Raw genomic sequence first — 18632 nt, 5'->3', positions numbered from 1 at the left:
CACAGACCCACAGTGACCCCCCAGTTGAAATACTGGTAAGGCTTGTCCTTTTGGGAATAAATATAACTCATGATCTGGTTGGCATTTGGTGGTGTTCTTTATTCTGCAACATTGCTCTTGTGACCACCTTAAGACATGGTTGAGGGCAATTGGAATGGTCAGGTGGTGTACATAAACTCCTGTCCTTCAAAACTTCTGCTGGAGTAATACCATTCTGCAATGGCTCAGAGTGATAATTTAACAGATGCTAAAGAGTTGTCATTATTCTTCTTTATCTTATGTGGGGCAGAGCCCCATTTAACTGATAGAGCTATAGAGTCATAGAGTCATGGAGATGTACAGCACAGAAACAGACCCTTTGGTTCAACCTGTCCATGCCGACCAGATATCCCAACCCAATCTGCCCGCACCTGGCCCATAACCCTCCAAATCCTTTCTATTCATAAACCATCCAAATGCTTTTTAAATGTTGCAGTTGTACCAGCCTCCACCACTTCCTCTGGCAGCTCATTCCATACGCATACCACGCTATGAGTGAAAAAGTTGCCCCTTAGGTCTCTTTTATATCTTTCCCCTCTCACCCTAAACCTATACCCTCTAGTTCTGGACTCCCCACCCCCAACAGGGAAGAGACTTTGTCTATTTATCCTATCTATGCCTCTCATGATTTTGCAAACCTTTATAAGGTTACCCCCTCAACTCTTCGGAGTGATCTGTATGCATTTGGCAAACTGGTGATACGGAGAGGTGTCAGTGAAGTAATTTAAGCCATCATTTACAAACTGTATGCTGTTATCCTATATAACTAAATTAGCAATGCATGTTTGGCAATAATTACCTTAAGCATTATAATAACTGTTACTGAGGCTGAGCCATGCAGTCATTTGACAACGATTCATCAAGACTAATAATTCACTATGGTTTGGAATATTTGATTCTTGAGTATAAAAAGATTCCGTCTGAGGTGTTCCCATGGTTCAGATGACCATTGGTGAAAATGAAAAGTCTGAGGAATCCCAACCAGAACCATTTTTTCCCTTCTTCTGCTCTTTTAAGTATCAAATGTTCTTACTTGATATCTCAAAATGCCATTTCAAAGTGTTGGATAGTCGTCGATAAACTGTCATTGGCATCAAAGCATGAAAATGCTGAAAGATGTCCAGAAGCTTTCAATAGACAAAAGAAGAACTGACGCAAGAGTAAGTCATATGGTTAATGAGCGAAGAAGAAGTCTGGAAACAGACAGATCAATCCATTGTATTCCTGAAGTTAAAAATCTCTAAAGATTCATATTAGAAGCCAGTACAGTGAGTAGAACAGACATCAAATGGTAACAGCATTGTCAAAGCTATCAGACAAGGAAACCTGAAAGACCCAGCGTTTAAAAATAATGGTTTGTAAAAACGTGCCAATTAGGACACAGTCATAACGCAAGAAGAAATCAAACACCTACTTACATAAGGAGGTTCATGAGGTAGAACAGGCAACAGATCAATGAATATTTTGTGACTGAATGATTATACAACAACTGGTCAAAGGACAACAGATAAAACATTTCATAGGGCTCTCTTGACTCATGGCAGAACCCAAATAGAAGACAGCATTCATTGAGATCAGTAATATCAGCAGAAGAACTTAGTTTCATACTGCCTGCAAGATGGAAACTTGTGACTATACTGGATGGAGACAAATGGTTTTCACTGCTATCGACACTGAAGAGAGTTCATTGGTTCATTTGGGTTCATTGATATGTCTTCAACAGATGCAGATATCATACAATAAACCATATCTTGTTTAAGACAAGAACCTCTTCACATTAGACTACCAAGTGGTTTTCCTATCCCATACTAGACTTACGAAGCACTACAGATCCCTATCTTGAAAGAGTATGGTGATAGCAAGTGGGGAGGTGATGGACTAGTGGCATTGTCACTGGATTATTAACCCAGAGACCCAGGTAATATCTGGGGGACCTAAGTTCAAATCCTATCATGGTAAAATTTGAATTCAATAAAAAAAATCTGGGATGAAGAGACTAATGTTGACCATAAATCATTGTTGCCTGTTGGGAAAAACAATTCTGGTTCACTAATATCCTATAGGGAAGGAAACTACTGTCCTTACCTGGTCTAGCATATATGTGACTCAAGATCAACAACAATGTTGTTGACTCTTAACTGCCCTTTGGTGATAAATGCTGGCCTGGCCAATGATGCTCGTACTCTGTGAATGAAGAAAATCAAATCCACCAGACAATGTCAGATTCATTGGTGAAGATTCATCAATGTAAAACTTTTTAAGGTAGAGAAAATTCTGCAAAATCACCATATCAAAGATTTTCAGAATTCTAAGATGCTTAATTCATGTAGCCGTCATCCTTTCTTTCCCCAGAAGAGACCCCGCCATTGCACCGCCTCCTGTTAGGCATTCTCGGTATCATTCTTGTAAATCCTTTTTGCATCCTCCCCAGGGCCTTAATATTTTATATAATATGTTGACCAGAATTGTACGCAGTATACTAGGTGTGATCTGGCCCAAAGTTGACATAAATGTAGCATAGCCTTTTCACATTTTAATTCTATCTCTCCACAATAAACCTTAGGATTCATCTTGGTTTCTTTCATGACCTTGTGTACCGGTGTCACTCTGCTTAATGATTTATACCTCCAGATCCCTTTGATGATCTATTCCATTTAGTTTCCTGTTCTCTGTTCTTGGCAAAATGTAGTACTTCACTTTATCTCTGTTGATTAATCATAGCCCCTATGAACTTTGCCTTCTTCAACAATTAACATTAAAGAAACATGTACAAAACTATGTTTCTCATCTCAAACAGATTTGCATTAGGTTACAGTTTAAAGTCGCACACTAAATTTATTAAAGGAGTTGCCTGAGGTTCTGAAATTCCCATATACAATCAATCTTGCATACTTAGAATTGTTAATTAAAGTGTTTGCACATCTTAATCCAGTAATGGATCAGTTGCAGATACAGCAATAAACCGGCCTGAAAAGAAAACATACCACTCTAATTTAAAATTCATAATTCATCAGTACTTAGTAGAATAGTCCCTTTAAGGACTGAATAAACGACAACCTGCACACTCTGCGACCGTTTCAAAATAAGGGATTGTCTATTAAAGGCAGAAAGACCTTGAAAGGGGGTGTCATTTAATTCACTTATAAAGATAGCTATTTTGTGGAACAGAGTAAAAGCCAACAGTATGGGTTAATTGCTGTGCTGGCCTTAGTAGTCATGGAGGCCTTCCTCCTTCCCTTATCCAATAGTTGTGGAGTGGTCACCTTCAAGTTATACATAACCAAATGTCTCTCTCTTATGAAGAGACAAGTCTGTTATCCGTTGTTGGCTGAAACCTCTTACATTACAATATATTGAAAACCTCAATTAAACCATGCCCTGACCTTTTACATTTTAGGGAATACAGTCCTAGTTTGAATAATCTTTCATTATAATTTGACCTGGGAGTCCACAGCTGTCCTGATAAATCTATGCTGTACTCCCTCCAAGACCAAATTTCTTTCCAATGTTGTGATACATAGAATTGCTAACAGTACTCTTAATTTGGTATTACCAGGGCTTTGTATGTCTTCAGTGCAATTTTATTTCCCTTTACTTATAAAAGCAGTATTTGATTAGCTTTGTTGGTAATTTTCTGTACCTTGTCAACACATCTTAATCATCTGTATACCTCAACCCAATCTCTTTAGATGTCCACTGCTATGAGCTTTCCATCATTTAGAAAGTGCCCTGTTCTATCTTTTTTTGGATCCAAAGTGAATGACCTCATTTAGATACATTTGCCATGTTTCATGTAGTCATTTAATCCATTAATGTCTTTTTGCGTTTTACTCTTCCATCCAGACTGCCTATAATGCCAGCGTTCTTTGTGTCATCAGTAAATTTGGAAATGTGGCGTTCTATCACATCATCTCAGTCATTAATAAGTATGGTGAATAGTTGAGGCCCAAGATATAGATTCTGCTAGTTGGAGTACCTGCTTATAATCCCTTCTCACTGTATCCTGCTTGGGTAATTATTTAACCAGGATAATAGTTTTCTTTCAATTCTATGAGCCCAACTTTAGCTGACAGTTTGTCTGAATAGAGGAGGTGGAATCTTTTAATTTTCTTGGTTGGGCATTAACCTAATGTAGCAGATAGGAATTGTCTGATTTTTTTTTTCTTTATGCATTGCATCAATCAAACTGACTTTTTGTCTGAGTTTACCATTTTCCCATCTTTTAAATATATTTTCTGTGAGTCACAAGCTTCTGACATGCACTGTACTATATACCTGGAATTTGAAGGTCTTTGTAACATAGGGAGATACAAAGCCAGTTGCCCAAAATGAGTATGGTATCATTAGGCAGTATGGTGGCTAAGTGATTAGCACTGCTGCCTCACAGTAGTAGGGATCTGAGTTCAATTCCAGCCTCAGGCAACTATTTGTGTGGGGTTTGCGCATTCTTCAATGTCTGTATGGATTTCCTCCCACAGTCCAAAGATATGTGGGTCAGGTGGATCATCCACGGGAAATGCAGGATTAAAGAGATTCTGCGTGGGGTGTTCATTGCAGGGTTGGTGTGAACTTGATCAGCCAAGTGGCCTACTCCCACACTGGAGGAAATTTATGATTTACTTGTGCATTCAAACATAGCAGCTTGTGATGTGTGAACAATCTAACTGTTCCTTCATTTCCTGTCAAAAACAAATCACTGTCCTAAATATTTTTAGCAGGTTATTTCCAATTAAGATTCCTAGTTTCACTTTCTAAGGACTTGGACATAGAAAACCTACTTATGAATACATTTTATGAATACTTGTTTATGGATGTTTGAGTCTTCACCATGTTAATGCATAGGTCATCTGATATTGGATGAAGATATGCAGAGAACAACTTTCATCGTTAGCACTGGGATGATTGGCTCTCTGGAAACCATGACAATATTTCTCAGTACCACAGTGGAACCTCAGACACAACAAAATGGCACAATGGAAGTGGTATTCTCTTCGGTGTTAATGCCTTTGGTATGCAGCAATGAGGGGAAGATTGAGTCTGCAAAAAGTGATGAACAAGAGTAAGTCTTAAAACGTTTTTAAGTTTCATACCCAGATTTCAGATTCATCCCTGGAATCTAATGCAAAAAAACCTTTCAACGGCATATGGAGGTCTCAAAAAGCAGATCAGGGATAAAGATTAGACAGTATGGAAATCACTCACTGGCACCAAGATAAAGCTGCCAACAACAGAATTGGGAAATTGTGGTCGCTGGGGTTCGGGAAGAGCTCAGGACATCAGAGCTCGTTTACCTTTCAGACTTTAGTAGTTTTGTGGCCTGCCCAGGCCTGCTTGGTGTCCTATGCATATCTCTGCAAGATAGATTAGCCAACAGAACTAGAGGAATTCTGTGTTAAGTACTCCCCTGCTCATTTCACCTTGATTGAGGAGAGTTCAAATCTACTCTTTTGCACCCCACCCAACCCCACCACCCATGACTTTGCAGTATCCCTGGCAACCCATTTTGTCCAGTAGCATATGCTGTTGTCATATGGATCCGGTGGCATCGGGCCCCAGTTTGCATTTTGGAAAAGGTTTCCTGTTTGAAATAGTTTGGTGATTTAGCCAATCTACTCAATGTCCTACCCAAGAGAGGATGGCTGGTTTGTTTGTATGCTTGTTTCACCAAATGGTAGATGAACCAACATCACTGTAAATGCTACTGCCGTGATTCCATTAGATGGAAGCAACTAAAATTGGGTGAATTATATCATTTAGAATGCACTTGTTCAAACGCGTTTACTTTTTGTTGCACTGATAGGCTGACATTGTGGTTAGTATTGCTGCCTCACAGCATCAGGGACTCAAGTTTGATTCTACCCTCGGCCAACTGTCTGTGTGGAGTTTGCACATTCTCCCCTTGTCTGCATTGTTTCCCTCGGAGTAGTCAGTGTGGAAACAGGCAATTTGGCCCCATGAGTCTATACCAACCCTCCAAAGAGCATCCCACCCCTGTAACCATAGTTAATGCACCCAACCAACACATCCCTGAACACTATGGGTAATTTAGCATGGCCAATCCACCTAACTTGCACATCTTCGAACTGTGGGAGGAAACCCGAGGATGGAATCAAACATGGGTCCCTGGCGCTTTGAGGCAGCAGTGCTAACCACTGAGCCACTACAGGTTAGGTGGATTGGCCATGCTGTGCCCATATTGTCGAGGGATGTGCAAGCTAAGTGGCTTAAACGTGGGAAATGTGCATGCATAGGTTCAGGGTTGGGTTTGGGTGAGATGCTGTTCAGAAGGGGGTCTGAGTGTGTACTCAATGGGATGGAGGGCCTGTTTCCACACTATAGGGGTTCTGATATTCAACCACATTAAAGCACTGCAAGCCCAGCAGGAAATAATCTCTGCTACACTAAATGAAAAAAAATATTCAAGTTGGGACTAAATCAGGTGCCTTAGCTGAAGTAACAAAGTTTGACCATTGTAAGTTTAGAATTTTAAAAATTGTCTTTTCCTATATTATGCTTTACCTCTTATGCTGAACCTGACACATCAAATCTTTAGGCCCCAGTTTAGTTTCATCTGGGGACCACTATTTATCATACAGGCAACACAGCAATCATTAATCCTGAGGTTTCCAAACCAGAACTTTGAGCTAACAATCAATGGCCACTACCCTGACCATTTATTCAGGAGACCGATGCATGGAAAGGCATAAACTAGGATTATTTAAAAAACTACTTTTGTTTTTTTTTCTAAATGTTAGATTCAACTTAATTTTTGTATGTGTTCTCCCCCACCACTCCACTAACATTTTAAAAATAATTTTACAGTTTTAGCTCAACTGGTTGTTTTGGAGCAGGAGGGTTGAAAGCACAAAAGTCCTCGACTGGTGCACCCCGCAGTTTACCAGAGATCGTAACTGAACAAGTATTAAATCCACTACCATATGAATTTAGCTTTGAGATGTTGGTGCGAGGTCCCTGTCTCCTAGCAGGTAAGAGACTTCACAGTATAAAATCTATCAAAGCCTTTTAGTAACAATATTTATCACTCTCTTCTGATGCATAGAATCATTAATTGAATACTCATTGAAGAAATCCATTTTTTCCATCAAAAACTATAACATGACAAAGAAATAGAATCCTTTAAGGGGGCATTGCCATTTTCTTATAGTAATTCTTTTATTTATGGGAGCTAATATAGGATACACGATCAATTGAAATAGTTTACTTTCAATAGTTATTGAGTATTTGGTGTTCAAGGGCATCAGCAGATTTTGAGTTTGTAATGAAGCCTTTTACTTAATTGAAAATAATTAAGAAAAAGGCATGCTTATTTCAAAGTTAATTATACAGAAGGAAATTTTAATTGGGAGATTAAATACTTATAATACAGACAATTTCTTCACCATCACTGAGCCAAATTCATGCAAAACTCTTCCTAACAGCACTGTGGATATTCCTACACTGGAAGTACTGCAATGGTTTACAAAAGCAGCTCACCAGCAACTTCTCCAGGACAGTGAGGGATGGGTTACAAATGCTAGGCTAACCAGCAGTGATACATCCCATGAATGAATGAATAATAAAAGAGGACTGTAATAACTGGGAAATCTCAACTGGAAAGGAATGTCATTTACTGTTCTACAAGAAAATAGAGCCACCACTGCGTCGGCTTGTTTTTTAAATATACCGTGAATCTGATTGTTTTTTAGCTTATAGTGCTCTTGCACGTGACAGAGCGGCTTTTTTCTTCTATTATCAAATCACCAAGACATTTTTGTTTTAGCCACTACTCATGTAGCCATTGTTACTGCTTTATATTGACTTTATCATTTTATATTGAGAAGTGCTCTTTACACAATGGAACAGTTTCCTCCACCAACAAATCACCATGACTCTAGCTCTGCTTTACTTGTAAATATTTCCTAATTAACCTTTTCCAGAAATGCAATTGCACAGCTCTGGAGTAGGTACTACATGAACCTGAGTCTTCAGGCTCAGAGGGAGGGACACTACCACTGCACCACAAGAGCTAACTGGGTCTGCTTTTTTTAATTACTCAACCTGTTCAGGGATGCTATGACAGACCTTAGGAACAGGTGGGACTCGAATATTGACCTCCTGGCTCAGACGTAGGGGCTCTGTTATTTTTTATACCCAGAAGTGTTACCACACACAACTCAGTGATGTTCCCACCATCAAATCACTGTGACATTTTTGTTTATTTTATAAGCTATTAAACACCATCAGTGATCAGACCAGAAGTCTGCTTTTTAAATTTTCTAATCAAATTGTTCTGATATATCATTCCACACTTCTGGTGCAGGTGGGACTTGAACCTGATCCTCCCAGTCCAGAGAAGGGACACTACCACTGCACCACAAAAGGGCTCAAAAGTGCATAGGTGATGAGTTCCAGCTGGGCATGCCATTGCCTGTTACCAAGGGAACTCATACTTCACTACCTCTAGAGGGAGATTAATTCATGATTCCTTCATGGGTCCTGCAGGGATTGGAACAAATACCCTTCCCAGCCATGCAAGACCACCAGAAATGAGAATTTGAATTTTACACAATATAGAAAACATGAACATAAAAAAAGTGAAGAGAAAAAAATGAAGAAAAATCAGAGTATGAGGTGAGTTGACACAACTGCCACATCTCATTTTTATCCAGCTTTAAAACTCACTATTGCTCTGTTGAAAAAGGTAGGTAAGTTTCAGAGCACATTGAAGGTTGTGATGAATCCACTTGGCAGATCCATTGCCTTGTTGTGAGAGTGAAAGCAGCATCAGTATTTGATATGGAAACATTTTAGGTGAAGAAATTTGGAAATGTGGGTGGGTTTGGAAACATGGAGTTTGGAAAAGAAAGCCATTAAAGCCAGTAAATTTCATCTTTTATTGCAGGTGGCATGGTGAGGTTCTTGCTAGGCAGTGGCAAGATGCCAGTTGATAGGATTAAGGCATCAACTATCACCTCCATCCCCACCCCCATTCACCTATTGTACTCTTTGCTACCTTCCCCCACCCTCCTCTCTGACCTATCACCTCCATCCACACCCCCATTCACCTATTTCACTCTATTGAAACTATAACATGACAGGCTTCTCCCCAGCCCCTTGCCCCCACCCCCCATTTATATCTCCACCCAGGAGGCTTCCAGCCTCCATTTCTGATGATGTGCTTTTGCCTGAAACATCGATTTTCCTGCTCCGTGGATGCTGCTTGACTTGCTGTGCTTTTCCAGCACCACTCTAACCTAAATTCTGGTTTCCAGCATCGGCAGTCCTCACTTTCGCCTAATTAATCCTCACCCAGTCTGAGCCTACCTACATGGTCTCAGCATCCATGACTTGCATTACCTGTTCTTGACTTTCCCCGTCTGCCACTGTTACCAAACTTATATTATTACTGTTTTACTTTGCTGTTTACATGAACTCATAGCCAGGAAACTTGGCATATTTGTCAGCATACCTCAATCAAGTCAGACCTCAGGGGGTCCCTGTACAGTAAGTCAAGGATAGCCTTCAATACCAATCTAGGGCCTGCCCAAGGCAGTTAGAGTCAGGATCTTCTCCTCATTAGGGATGAGGTGCTGAATGTCAGGCAGCCAACCAGCTGTTTCAGTATTTCTGGTGTATTGTGGGCTGTTTCCCCATGGAAAGAAAGAGCAACAGGTATTATAGAAGCTGAAAGTGGGTGCCACAGCTGTTACTGTAAATGTTGGTGTGGAAGTGCCTTGAGTGTGTGAGTAAGCAGGTCAGAGGGCATGTAGGGTTAGTGGTTTCAGAGGTGGGAATGTGTGACAGTGAGTGGGGAAGATGCTATAGGCATTAACAAGAATGAATGATCCTTGGGGGGAGGTACAGAGATAGAGATGCATCAGTGAGAAGATGATAGCATTGCACTTAGAGTCATAGAGTCATAGAGATGTACAGCATGGAAACAGACCCTTCAGTCTAACCCATCCATGCTGACCAGATATCTCAACCCAATCCAGTCCCACCTGCCAGCACCTGGCCCATATCCCTCCAAACCCTTCCTTTTCATATACCCATCCAAATGCCTCTTAGTGTTAGGTGAAGGGTAAATGTAGGGGTATGGATGGGTTGCGCTTCGGCAGGTCGGTGTGGACTTGTTGGGCCGAAGGGCCTGTTTCCACACTGTAAGTAATCTAATCTAAATGTTGCAATAGTACCAGCCTCCACCACATCCTCTTGCAGCCCATTCCACACATGTACCACCCTCTGCGTAAAAGGTTGCCCCTTAGGTCTCTTTTATATCTTTCCCATCTCACCCTAAACCTATGCCCTCTAGTTCTGGACTCCCCGACCCCAGGGAAAAGACTTTGTCTATTTATGCTATCCATGCCCCTCATAATTTTGTAAACCTCTATAAGGTCACCCCTCAGCCCCCGATACTCCAGGGAAAACAGCCCCAGCCTGTTCAGCCTCTCCCTGTAGCTCAGATCCTCCAACCCTGGCAACATCCTTGAAAATCTTTTCTGAACCCTTTCAAGTTTTACAACACCTTTCCAATAGGAAGGAGACCAGAATTACATGCAATATTCCAACAGTGGCCTAACCAATGTCCTGTACAGCCGTAACATGACCTCCCAGTTCCTGTACTCAATACTCTGACCAATAAGGGAAAGCATACCAAACACCTTCTTCACTATCCTATCTACCTGTGACTCCAATTCAAGGAGCAATGAACATGCACTCCAAGGTCTCTTTGTTCAGCAACATTCCCTAGGACCTTACCATTAAGTGTATAAGTCCTGCTAAGATTTGCTTTCCCAAAATGCAGCACCTCGCATTTTTCTGAATTAAACTCCATCTGCCACTTCTCAGCCCATTGGCCCATCTGGTCCAGATCCTATTGTAACCTGAGGTAACCGTCTTCGCTGTCCATTACACCTCCATTTTTGGTGTCATCTGCAAATTTACTAACTGTACCTCTTATGCTCGCATCTAAATCATTTATGTAAATGACAAAAAGTAGAGGGCCCAGCCCTGATCCTTGTGGCACTCCACTGGTCACAGGCCTCCAGTCTGAAAAACAACCCTCCACCACCACCTCTGTCTTCTACCTTTTTTTGCCAGTTCTGTATCCAAATGGCTAGTTCTCCCTGTATTCCATGAGATCTAACCTTGCTAATCAGTCTCCCATGGGGAACCTTGTTAAACGCCTTACTGAAGTCCATATAGATCACATCTACTGCTCTGCCCTCATCAATCTTCTTTGTTACTTCTTCAAAAAATTCAATCAATTTTGTGAGACATGATTTCCCACGCATAAAGCCATGTTGACTATCCCAAATCAGTCCTTGACTTTCCAAATACATGTACATCCTGTCGCTCAGGATTCCCTCCAACAACTTGCCCACCACCGAGGTCAGGCTCACCAGTCTATTGTTCCCTGGCTTGTCTTTACCTCCCTTCTTAAACAGTGGCACCATGTTTGCCAACCTCCAGCCTTACACTCAATGAGTGGACAGGGACATTGACCTTCTTCCCATTGTGCTGAACATTCCTGCAGATGGCTGAGGCTGCTATAGCCCACTTGTTAAACTCAGGCTATGCCATCATGGTCTGGTTTCATGGTCTCTACTGTTAGTCCTAGGCCAGGAGGAAGGCCAGGATTAGCTCATCATATCCAGCAGGCCTCCAGGTACATATCCTCCAGTCTGTCATTTCCAGGGCAAATGTCACCAATTGTGCATCTCCAGACTGACAATGTTTGCCCAGGCAAAGTGAGTTTCTTTCTGTATTTACTGTGAAGAAGGACATGGAAAATAGAGAACCTGGGGAAATAAACAGTGATATCTTGAAGAGTGTCTATATGAAAAAAGAAGAGATGCTGGACATTGCTAAACACATAACGGTAGATAAATTCCCAGAACCTGATCAGGTGTAACTCAAAACTTTGTGGGAACCTAGTGAAGAGATTACTGGACTCCTTGCTGAGATATTTGTAACATCAATAGCTATGGGGGAGGTGCTGGAAGACTGAGGGGTGGATAATGTGGTGCCATTATTTAAGAAAGGTGATAAGGAAAAGCCCGGAAACTATATACCGGTGACCCTGACATCAGTAGTGGGTAAGTTGTTGGAGGGTATTCTGAGGGACAGGATGTACATGTATTTGGAAAGGCAACAACTGATTAGGGATAGTCAACCTGGCTTTGTGCATGGGAAGTCAAGTCTCACAAACTTGATTGAGGTTTTTGAAGAGGTAACAAAGAAGTTTGATGTAGGCAGAGTAGTAGACTTCAGCAAGGTGTTCGACAAGGTTCTGCATGGTAGATTGGACTGATCATATGGAATCCAGGGGGAGTTAGCCAATTGGATACAATATTGGCTTAAAGTTAGGAGACAGATGATAGTGGTAGAGGGTTGTTTTTGGATTGGCGGCCTGTGACCAGTGGTGTGCCATGAAAATCGGTGCTGGATCCACTGCTTTTCTCATTTATATAAATGACTTGTAAGTTAATATAAGAGGTGTGATTAGTATGTTTGCAGATGACACCAAAATAAGTGGTGTAGTGGAAAACAAAGAAGGTTATTTCAGAGTACAATGGGACCTTGATCATGTGGGCCAATGAACCGAAGAATGGCAGATAGAGTTTAATTTAGATAAATGTGAGGAGTTGCATTTTGGTAAGGCAAATCAGGGCAGGACTTATACACTTAATGGTAGGATCCTGGGGGATGTTGCCCAACGAAGAGATGTAAGGCTGCAGATGCATGGTTACTTCAAAGTTGAGTGACAGGTAGACAGGATGGTGAAGAAGACATTGGGCATGCTTGCCTTCATTGGTCAGTACATTGAGTATATGAGTTGGGACATCATGTTCTGGCTTTACAAGGACATTGGTGAAGCCAATTTTAGAACATTGCATTGAATTCTGATCTCCCCGCTGAAGGAAAGATGTTGCCAAATTTGAAAGGGTTCAGAAAAGATTTACAAGGATGTTGCGGAGATTGGACAGTTTGATCTATAGGGAGAGGCTGAATAGGCTGCATTTTTTTTGGAACATTGGATGCCGAGGGGTGACCTTACAAAGACTTATAAAGTCATGAGAGACATGGATGGGGTGAATAGCCAAGGTTTTTTTTTCCCAGGGTAGGGGAGTCCAAAACTAGAGGGCATAAGTTTTAGGTGAGAGGGGAAAGATTCAAAAAGAACCTTAAGGGCAACTTTTTCACACAGAGGGTGGTGTGTGTGTGTGTGTGTGTGTATGGAATGAGCTGCTGGAGGAGGTAATGGAGGCTGGTACAATTACAGTTTAAAAGGCAACTGGATGAGTATATGATTAGATTAGATTACTTACAGTGTGGAAACAGGCCCTTCGGTCCAACAAGTCCACACCGACCCACCGAAGCACAACCCACCCATACCCTTACATTTACCCCTTACCTAACACTACGGGCAATTTAGCATGGCCAATTCACCTGACCTGCACATCTTTGGACTGTGGGAGGAAACCCATGGGGAGAACGTGCAAACTCCACACAGTCAGTCGACTGGGGCGGGAATTGAACCCGGGTGTCTGGCGCTGTGAGGCAGCAGTGCTAACCACTGTGCCACCATGCCGCCCACTATGAATAGGAAGGGTAAGAGGGATGTGGGCCAAATGCTAGATCGGTTTCGGATATTTGGTTGGCACAGATGAGCTGGACTGAAGAGTGTGTTTCCATACTGTATAACTCTATGACTCTATAAAGATGGCATGGTCACAAGGGCTGTGTGTTGGAGGATATCTGTTGACTGGTGAGTTGTCTAGGAACGGTTATGAAATTGTATGTGAGACACCCATAATGGGGTGTAAGTCATTAAATGCGGTGAGTTTGGTAAGATGGGGCAAGAAAAGTTGCTAGGCCTCACAAATATCTCAATGTAACATGGATTTTACTAAAATAACAGGATTTCACTGAAAGTAATTATTGATGCCTGTGTGCAGGAAGAAAGTTCTTCTAAATTAATTTAGGCGGTTAAAAGACTTTGAGGAGGTAAAGATTATGATTCAAGCTCATGGATTTTAGATAGCTGCTCTTAATTTAGTAAAAAATATTAACGTGTAAACCAAATCATGAATGAAGTTTTGATCTGAAACTTGAAAAGAAGTTTTGCTGTCCATTGCATATTCCTTCTCTTTGATGCTGATATTTAAGGGGAGGGTTTGGGTGAAGGAGTTTGGGATTACACCCTGTTATAAAGCCTGCAGTTGAGGAGCTGTGAGTGTGGTCAGAGGACCGATGACACTGTAATAAAGGGTACAGTCAGTGGGACCAGATCAAAGTTGGGAAAATGAGACACTGTTTGTATGGAAGGGCTGATGTTCAGAGGACCAAATTGTGGTCTGCTGGAGAGTGCAGGGGAGAGGCAGAGGTGAATATAGGTAAGGCAAGTTCAAAGTATGTCACACAATGTGGTGGCGAAGAGGGAAGAGAAATTATGGAGAGTTGGAGATGGTGAAGCTCGAAGCAGATAAGCCAGCTGTGTTAGTGGGAAATCATACCAGCTTCTCTTGAACTAAAAGCCATGCTGTTATTTGCATACAACTGATAGATTTGACTGCCTTCACTTCTTTGTAACCTGGCTGAAACAGGTATAAATTTTCAAAGCCTTCAACAGTAGACATTGATAGCCTCCATAATAGTTTTTACTGACTGCTACCATTTCTGGGTGCAATCTCGGCTCCGTTTAGGAAGTAGAAAAGTTAGCATTATATTAGAACATGCTGTTTCTACCCAACTCAACTCTTCCTGTACTTGGTTTTATGATGAGCCTTGTCTCGTGTTCCTTCTCTTTTCCCTCCCTCAACATAGTTGATTATGGTTTGCAGCTTTGAACACATGCCATGTTATATGTTTTATATCACTGAAAGAGAATCCTTGTTAAATACAATGCTTTGTAGCACTTGACTTGATAACCCTAGACACAAATGAAATGCATGTCAACTGTTTTGGATTAAATACTATGGGTAATTACCCTGCTACAGAATAAATAAATCAATTTGTATTTTATTCCAGCTCCCTTCCCTCATCCAATTATTTTAGGAGTTTAATGAAAATGTGTGTTAGAGAAGAAGTTGAAGAGTTAAAGATCTGTCAATGTAAAACATAAAAAAAAAACTTACCGTAATTCTGTTTTTCCCAGTTCTGCAATTATTTATCATTTTTATTAAATATTCAAGACAGACATGAGTGGAGAAATAATCAATAGTTAAAGTCAATCTTGCAGATTGATTTCTGCTGCTTCTGTATTAAGCAGAATTGCTTCTGACAGAAGGAATCTAAAGAGTTTCCAGACAATCTGAGGCATAATGCAATAAATCACCCAGGGTTTAAGCAGAGTGCAACATGGTTCTGCATAATAATAAGGGCAATGTTGTTTTTGTCGATGAATTTAAGTATTGGGCTTTAGAAGTGCAGATTTAATTGGATATACAAGAGGTTGCTTTTACAGAAAAACTCAATTACTTTAATGGAGGGAGTAGTGGTGGTAAAGGGAAATGTAAAAGGACCGGTTAAATACTAAATGTCAGGGAGACACTCATCATTAAAAAAACAAATGGCAGGAGCATGTGACTGGAAATATAAGTAGCTCAGATACATCATGGCTCATCACACTACCTCAGAAAATGTTTCATTTTAGACAGTCTGGGTGAGCATTAGCAATCTGGCAGGAGGAGGAGATTAAGACTAATAGGGCATGCAGTTGACTCCAAACCATTGCAATATTGGGTGGCCTGGCTGTGTTATATTAAAGTAGTCTGTGGCTTGGGGTTTTGGGTGCGGGTTGAGGGGAGCTGATTTTTTGGCCATTAAAAACTGCAACAAAATTTGCCAGGAGCTTCTTTTCAGTAACACAGAGTTATAACATAATAGAGCAGTATAGAAACAGACCTGTCGGCCCACTGAGTCTGGGCTGATCAAAAACAACCCTAATTATGCTAATCCCATTTTCCAGCACTTGGCACATAGCCTGGTACGCCATGGCATCACAAGTGTGCATATAAATACTTGTTAAATGTTATGAGATGTTCTGCCTCTACCACCTTGACAGGCCATGAGTTCCAGATTCCCCCCACCCTCTGCATGAAAATATTCCTACTCATATAGCCTTTAAACTTGCTGCTCCTTACCTTAAATCCAGGTCCCCTGGTCACTGATCCTTCCAGTAAATGGAAAGATTTCTTCCTCTCTACCCTGTCTATGTACCTCATAAGTCTCCTCGGCTTCAGGGAAAAATCCTAATCTGTTCACTCTCATAACAAAACCTCTGCTTCATCCTGGGAAATCTTCTCTGCATCCTCTCCAGTGCAATTGCATCCCTCCTATAATATGGATTTCAGGACAGGGCACAATACTCTAGCTGTGGCCTACCTGATTTTTTAAACAGTTCCAGAATACTTTCCCTGCTCTTAAATTCTATGAGCTGGCTAATAGAGGCAAATATTCCATATGCCATTTTAACCACATCACCTATCTGTCATATTCCCTTTAGGTCAGGCAGCATTCGAAGAACAGGAAAATCAATGTTTCGGGCAAAAGCCTTAATGAAGGACTTTTGCCCGAAATGTCAATTTTCCTGCTCCTCAGATGCTGCCTGACCTGCTGTGCTTTTCCAGCAGTACTGTAATCTTGACTCTAATCTTCAGCATCTGCAGTACCCACTTTTGCCTACTACTTTTACAGGCTGGTGGACATGCATACCAATGTCCATCTGATTGTTGTTGTTTACCAGGTCCTGCTATTCTTCATGTTTTCCCTTGCCTTATTTGTCCTGCCCAAGTGCATCACCTCGCACTATTCTGGGTTGAATTCTATTTGCCACTGATCAGTGTATCTGACCAGCCTGTCCATATCCTCCTATAATTTAGTGCTCTCCTCAGTATTTACCATGTCACCGATTTTCGTATTATCTATGAATGTAGTGGAAAACCCTGCTACAATCAAGTCTAAACTGTTTACATATACAAACAACAGGGATCCCAACAGTGATCCCTCCAGAACTTGGCTGGACATGGGCTTCTAGTCACAAGAACATCCTTCAACCATCACTCTGCTTCCTGCCACACAGCCAATTCAGGAACTAATTAGCCAAATTTCCTTGGAATCCATGGGTTCTTGCATTTGTTATAAGTCTGCCATGTGGGACCTAATCGAAAACCTTGCTGAAATCCAAGCAGACTACACTAAACGTATTTCCTTCTGAAAAATTAAATCAGGTTGGTCAGTCATGACACTTCTATAACAAACCAATGCTGACCATTCTTGATTAAACCTTGCCTCTCCAAGTGGAGGTTAATTCTACCTTTCAGAATTGCTTCCAACAGTTTCTCCATCACTCAAGCTAAACTGATTTAAGCTGTGGCTTCCTTGTTTATCCCTTCCTCCTTTTCTGAACAACAGTACCACATAGGCTTTCCACCAGTCCTCAGGCATCTCTCCTGTGACCAGAGAGGAATTTAACATTATTACCAGCACCAGTACTATTTCCTTTCTGAATAGACTGACATGCTCCTTGTTTGAGGTCGAGAATGTGGTGCTGGAAAAGCACAACCAGTCAGACAGCATCTGAGGAGCAGGAGAATCGATGTTTCAGGCAAGAGCCCTTCATCAGGAATGAAACCTGTGAGCTGAAGTGTGGAGAGATAGATGGGAGGGGAGTGGAGGAGAGGTAGATAGCTGAGAGTGCAATAAGTAGACGGAGGTGGGAGTAATGGTAATAGGTCCAAGATGAGGGTGGAGTGGATATGTGGGAAGAAAGATGTTCAGGTCATGAGGTTGGTGCCGAGTTGGAACGTTGGAACTGGGATAAGGTGGGGGAGGGGAAATGAGGAAACTAATAAAATTTACATTGATGCCAGGGGGTATAGGGTCCCAAGGTGGAAAATGAGGCATTCATCCAACAGGCATTGGTGGTTAGGGTGTAGCAATGAAGGAGGCCCAATATCTGCTTGTCTTTGGCGGAGTGAGAGGGGGAGTTGAAGTGTTCCACTTTGGGGCAGTGGGGTTGGTTGGTGTTGATGTGTAGAAATGTTCGGCCATGGGGCGTTGGGGTTGGTTGGTGTCGGTGTGTTGAAGTGTTCGACCACAAGGTAGTAGGGTTGGTTGGTGTCGGTGTGTTGAAGTGTTCGACCACAAGGTAGTAGGGTTGGTTGGTGTCGGTGTGTTGAAGTGTTCGGCCACAGTGCGGTGGGGTTGGTTGGTGCGGGTGTGTTGAAGTGTTTGGCCACGGGGTGGAAGGGTTGTTTGGTGTTGGTGTGTTGAAGTGTCCGACCACAGGGTAGTGGGGTTGGTTGGTGTCGGTGTGTTGAAGTGTTTGGCCACGGGGCCGTGGGGTTGGTTGGTGTGTGTGTGTTGAAGTGTTTGGCCACGGGGTGGAAGGGTTGTTTGGTGCGGGTGTGTTGATGTTTTCGGCCACAGGGTGTTGGGTTGGTTGGTGTTGGTGTGTTGAAGTGTTTGGCCACAGGGCCGTGGGGTTGGTTGGTGCAGGTGTGTTGAAGTGTTCGGCCACAGGGTGGTGGGGTTGGTTGGTGTGGGTCTGTTGAAGTGTTCGGCCACGGGGCGATGGGGTTGTTTGG

The 18632-nt window shown here is 41.9% G+C and overlaps 1 protein-coding gene across 6 annotated transcripts in view; it reads left to right on the top strand.

The window, feature by feature from the left end:
* vwa5b2 (von Willebrand factor A domain containing 5B2) overlaps positions 1-18632 on the top strand; it is a 160781-nt gene that overhangs the window by 72788 nt on the left and 69361 nt on the right. For all 6 annotated transcript variants that reach the window (XM_060834683.1, XM_060834686.1, XM_060834684.1 and 3 more), the window contains 2 exons: positions 4882-5098; positions 6862-7025. In XM_060834683.1, the coding sequence (XP_060690666.1) occupies positions 4882-5098; positions 6862-7025 (381 nt within the window). The remainder of the gene's footprint in view (positions 1-4881; positions 5099-6861; positions 7026-18632) is intronic.

This window comes from Hemiscyllium ocellatum, chromosome 13, assembly GCF_020745735.1.
Source record: "Hemiscyllium ocellatum isolate sHemOce1 chromosome 13, sHemOce1.pat.X.cur, whole genome shotgun sequence".
Classification (NCBI taxonomy): Eukaryota; Metazoa; Chordata; class Chondrichthyes; order Orectolobiformes; family Hemiscylliidae; genus Hemiscyllium; species Hemiscyllium ocellatum.
The sequence above is the reverse complement of the archived record's forward strand: the minus strand, read 5'-3'. Positions and strand labels throughout refer to the sequence as shown.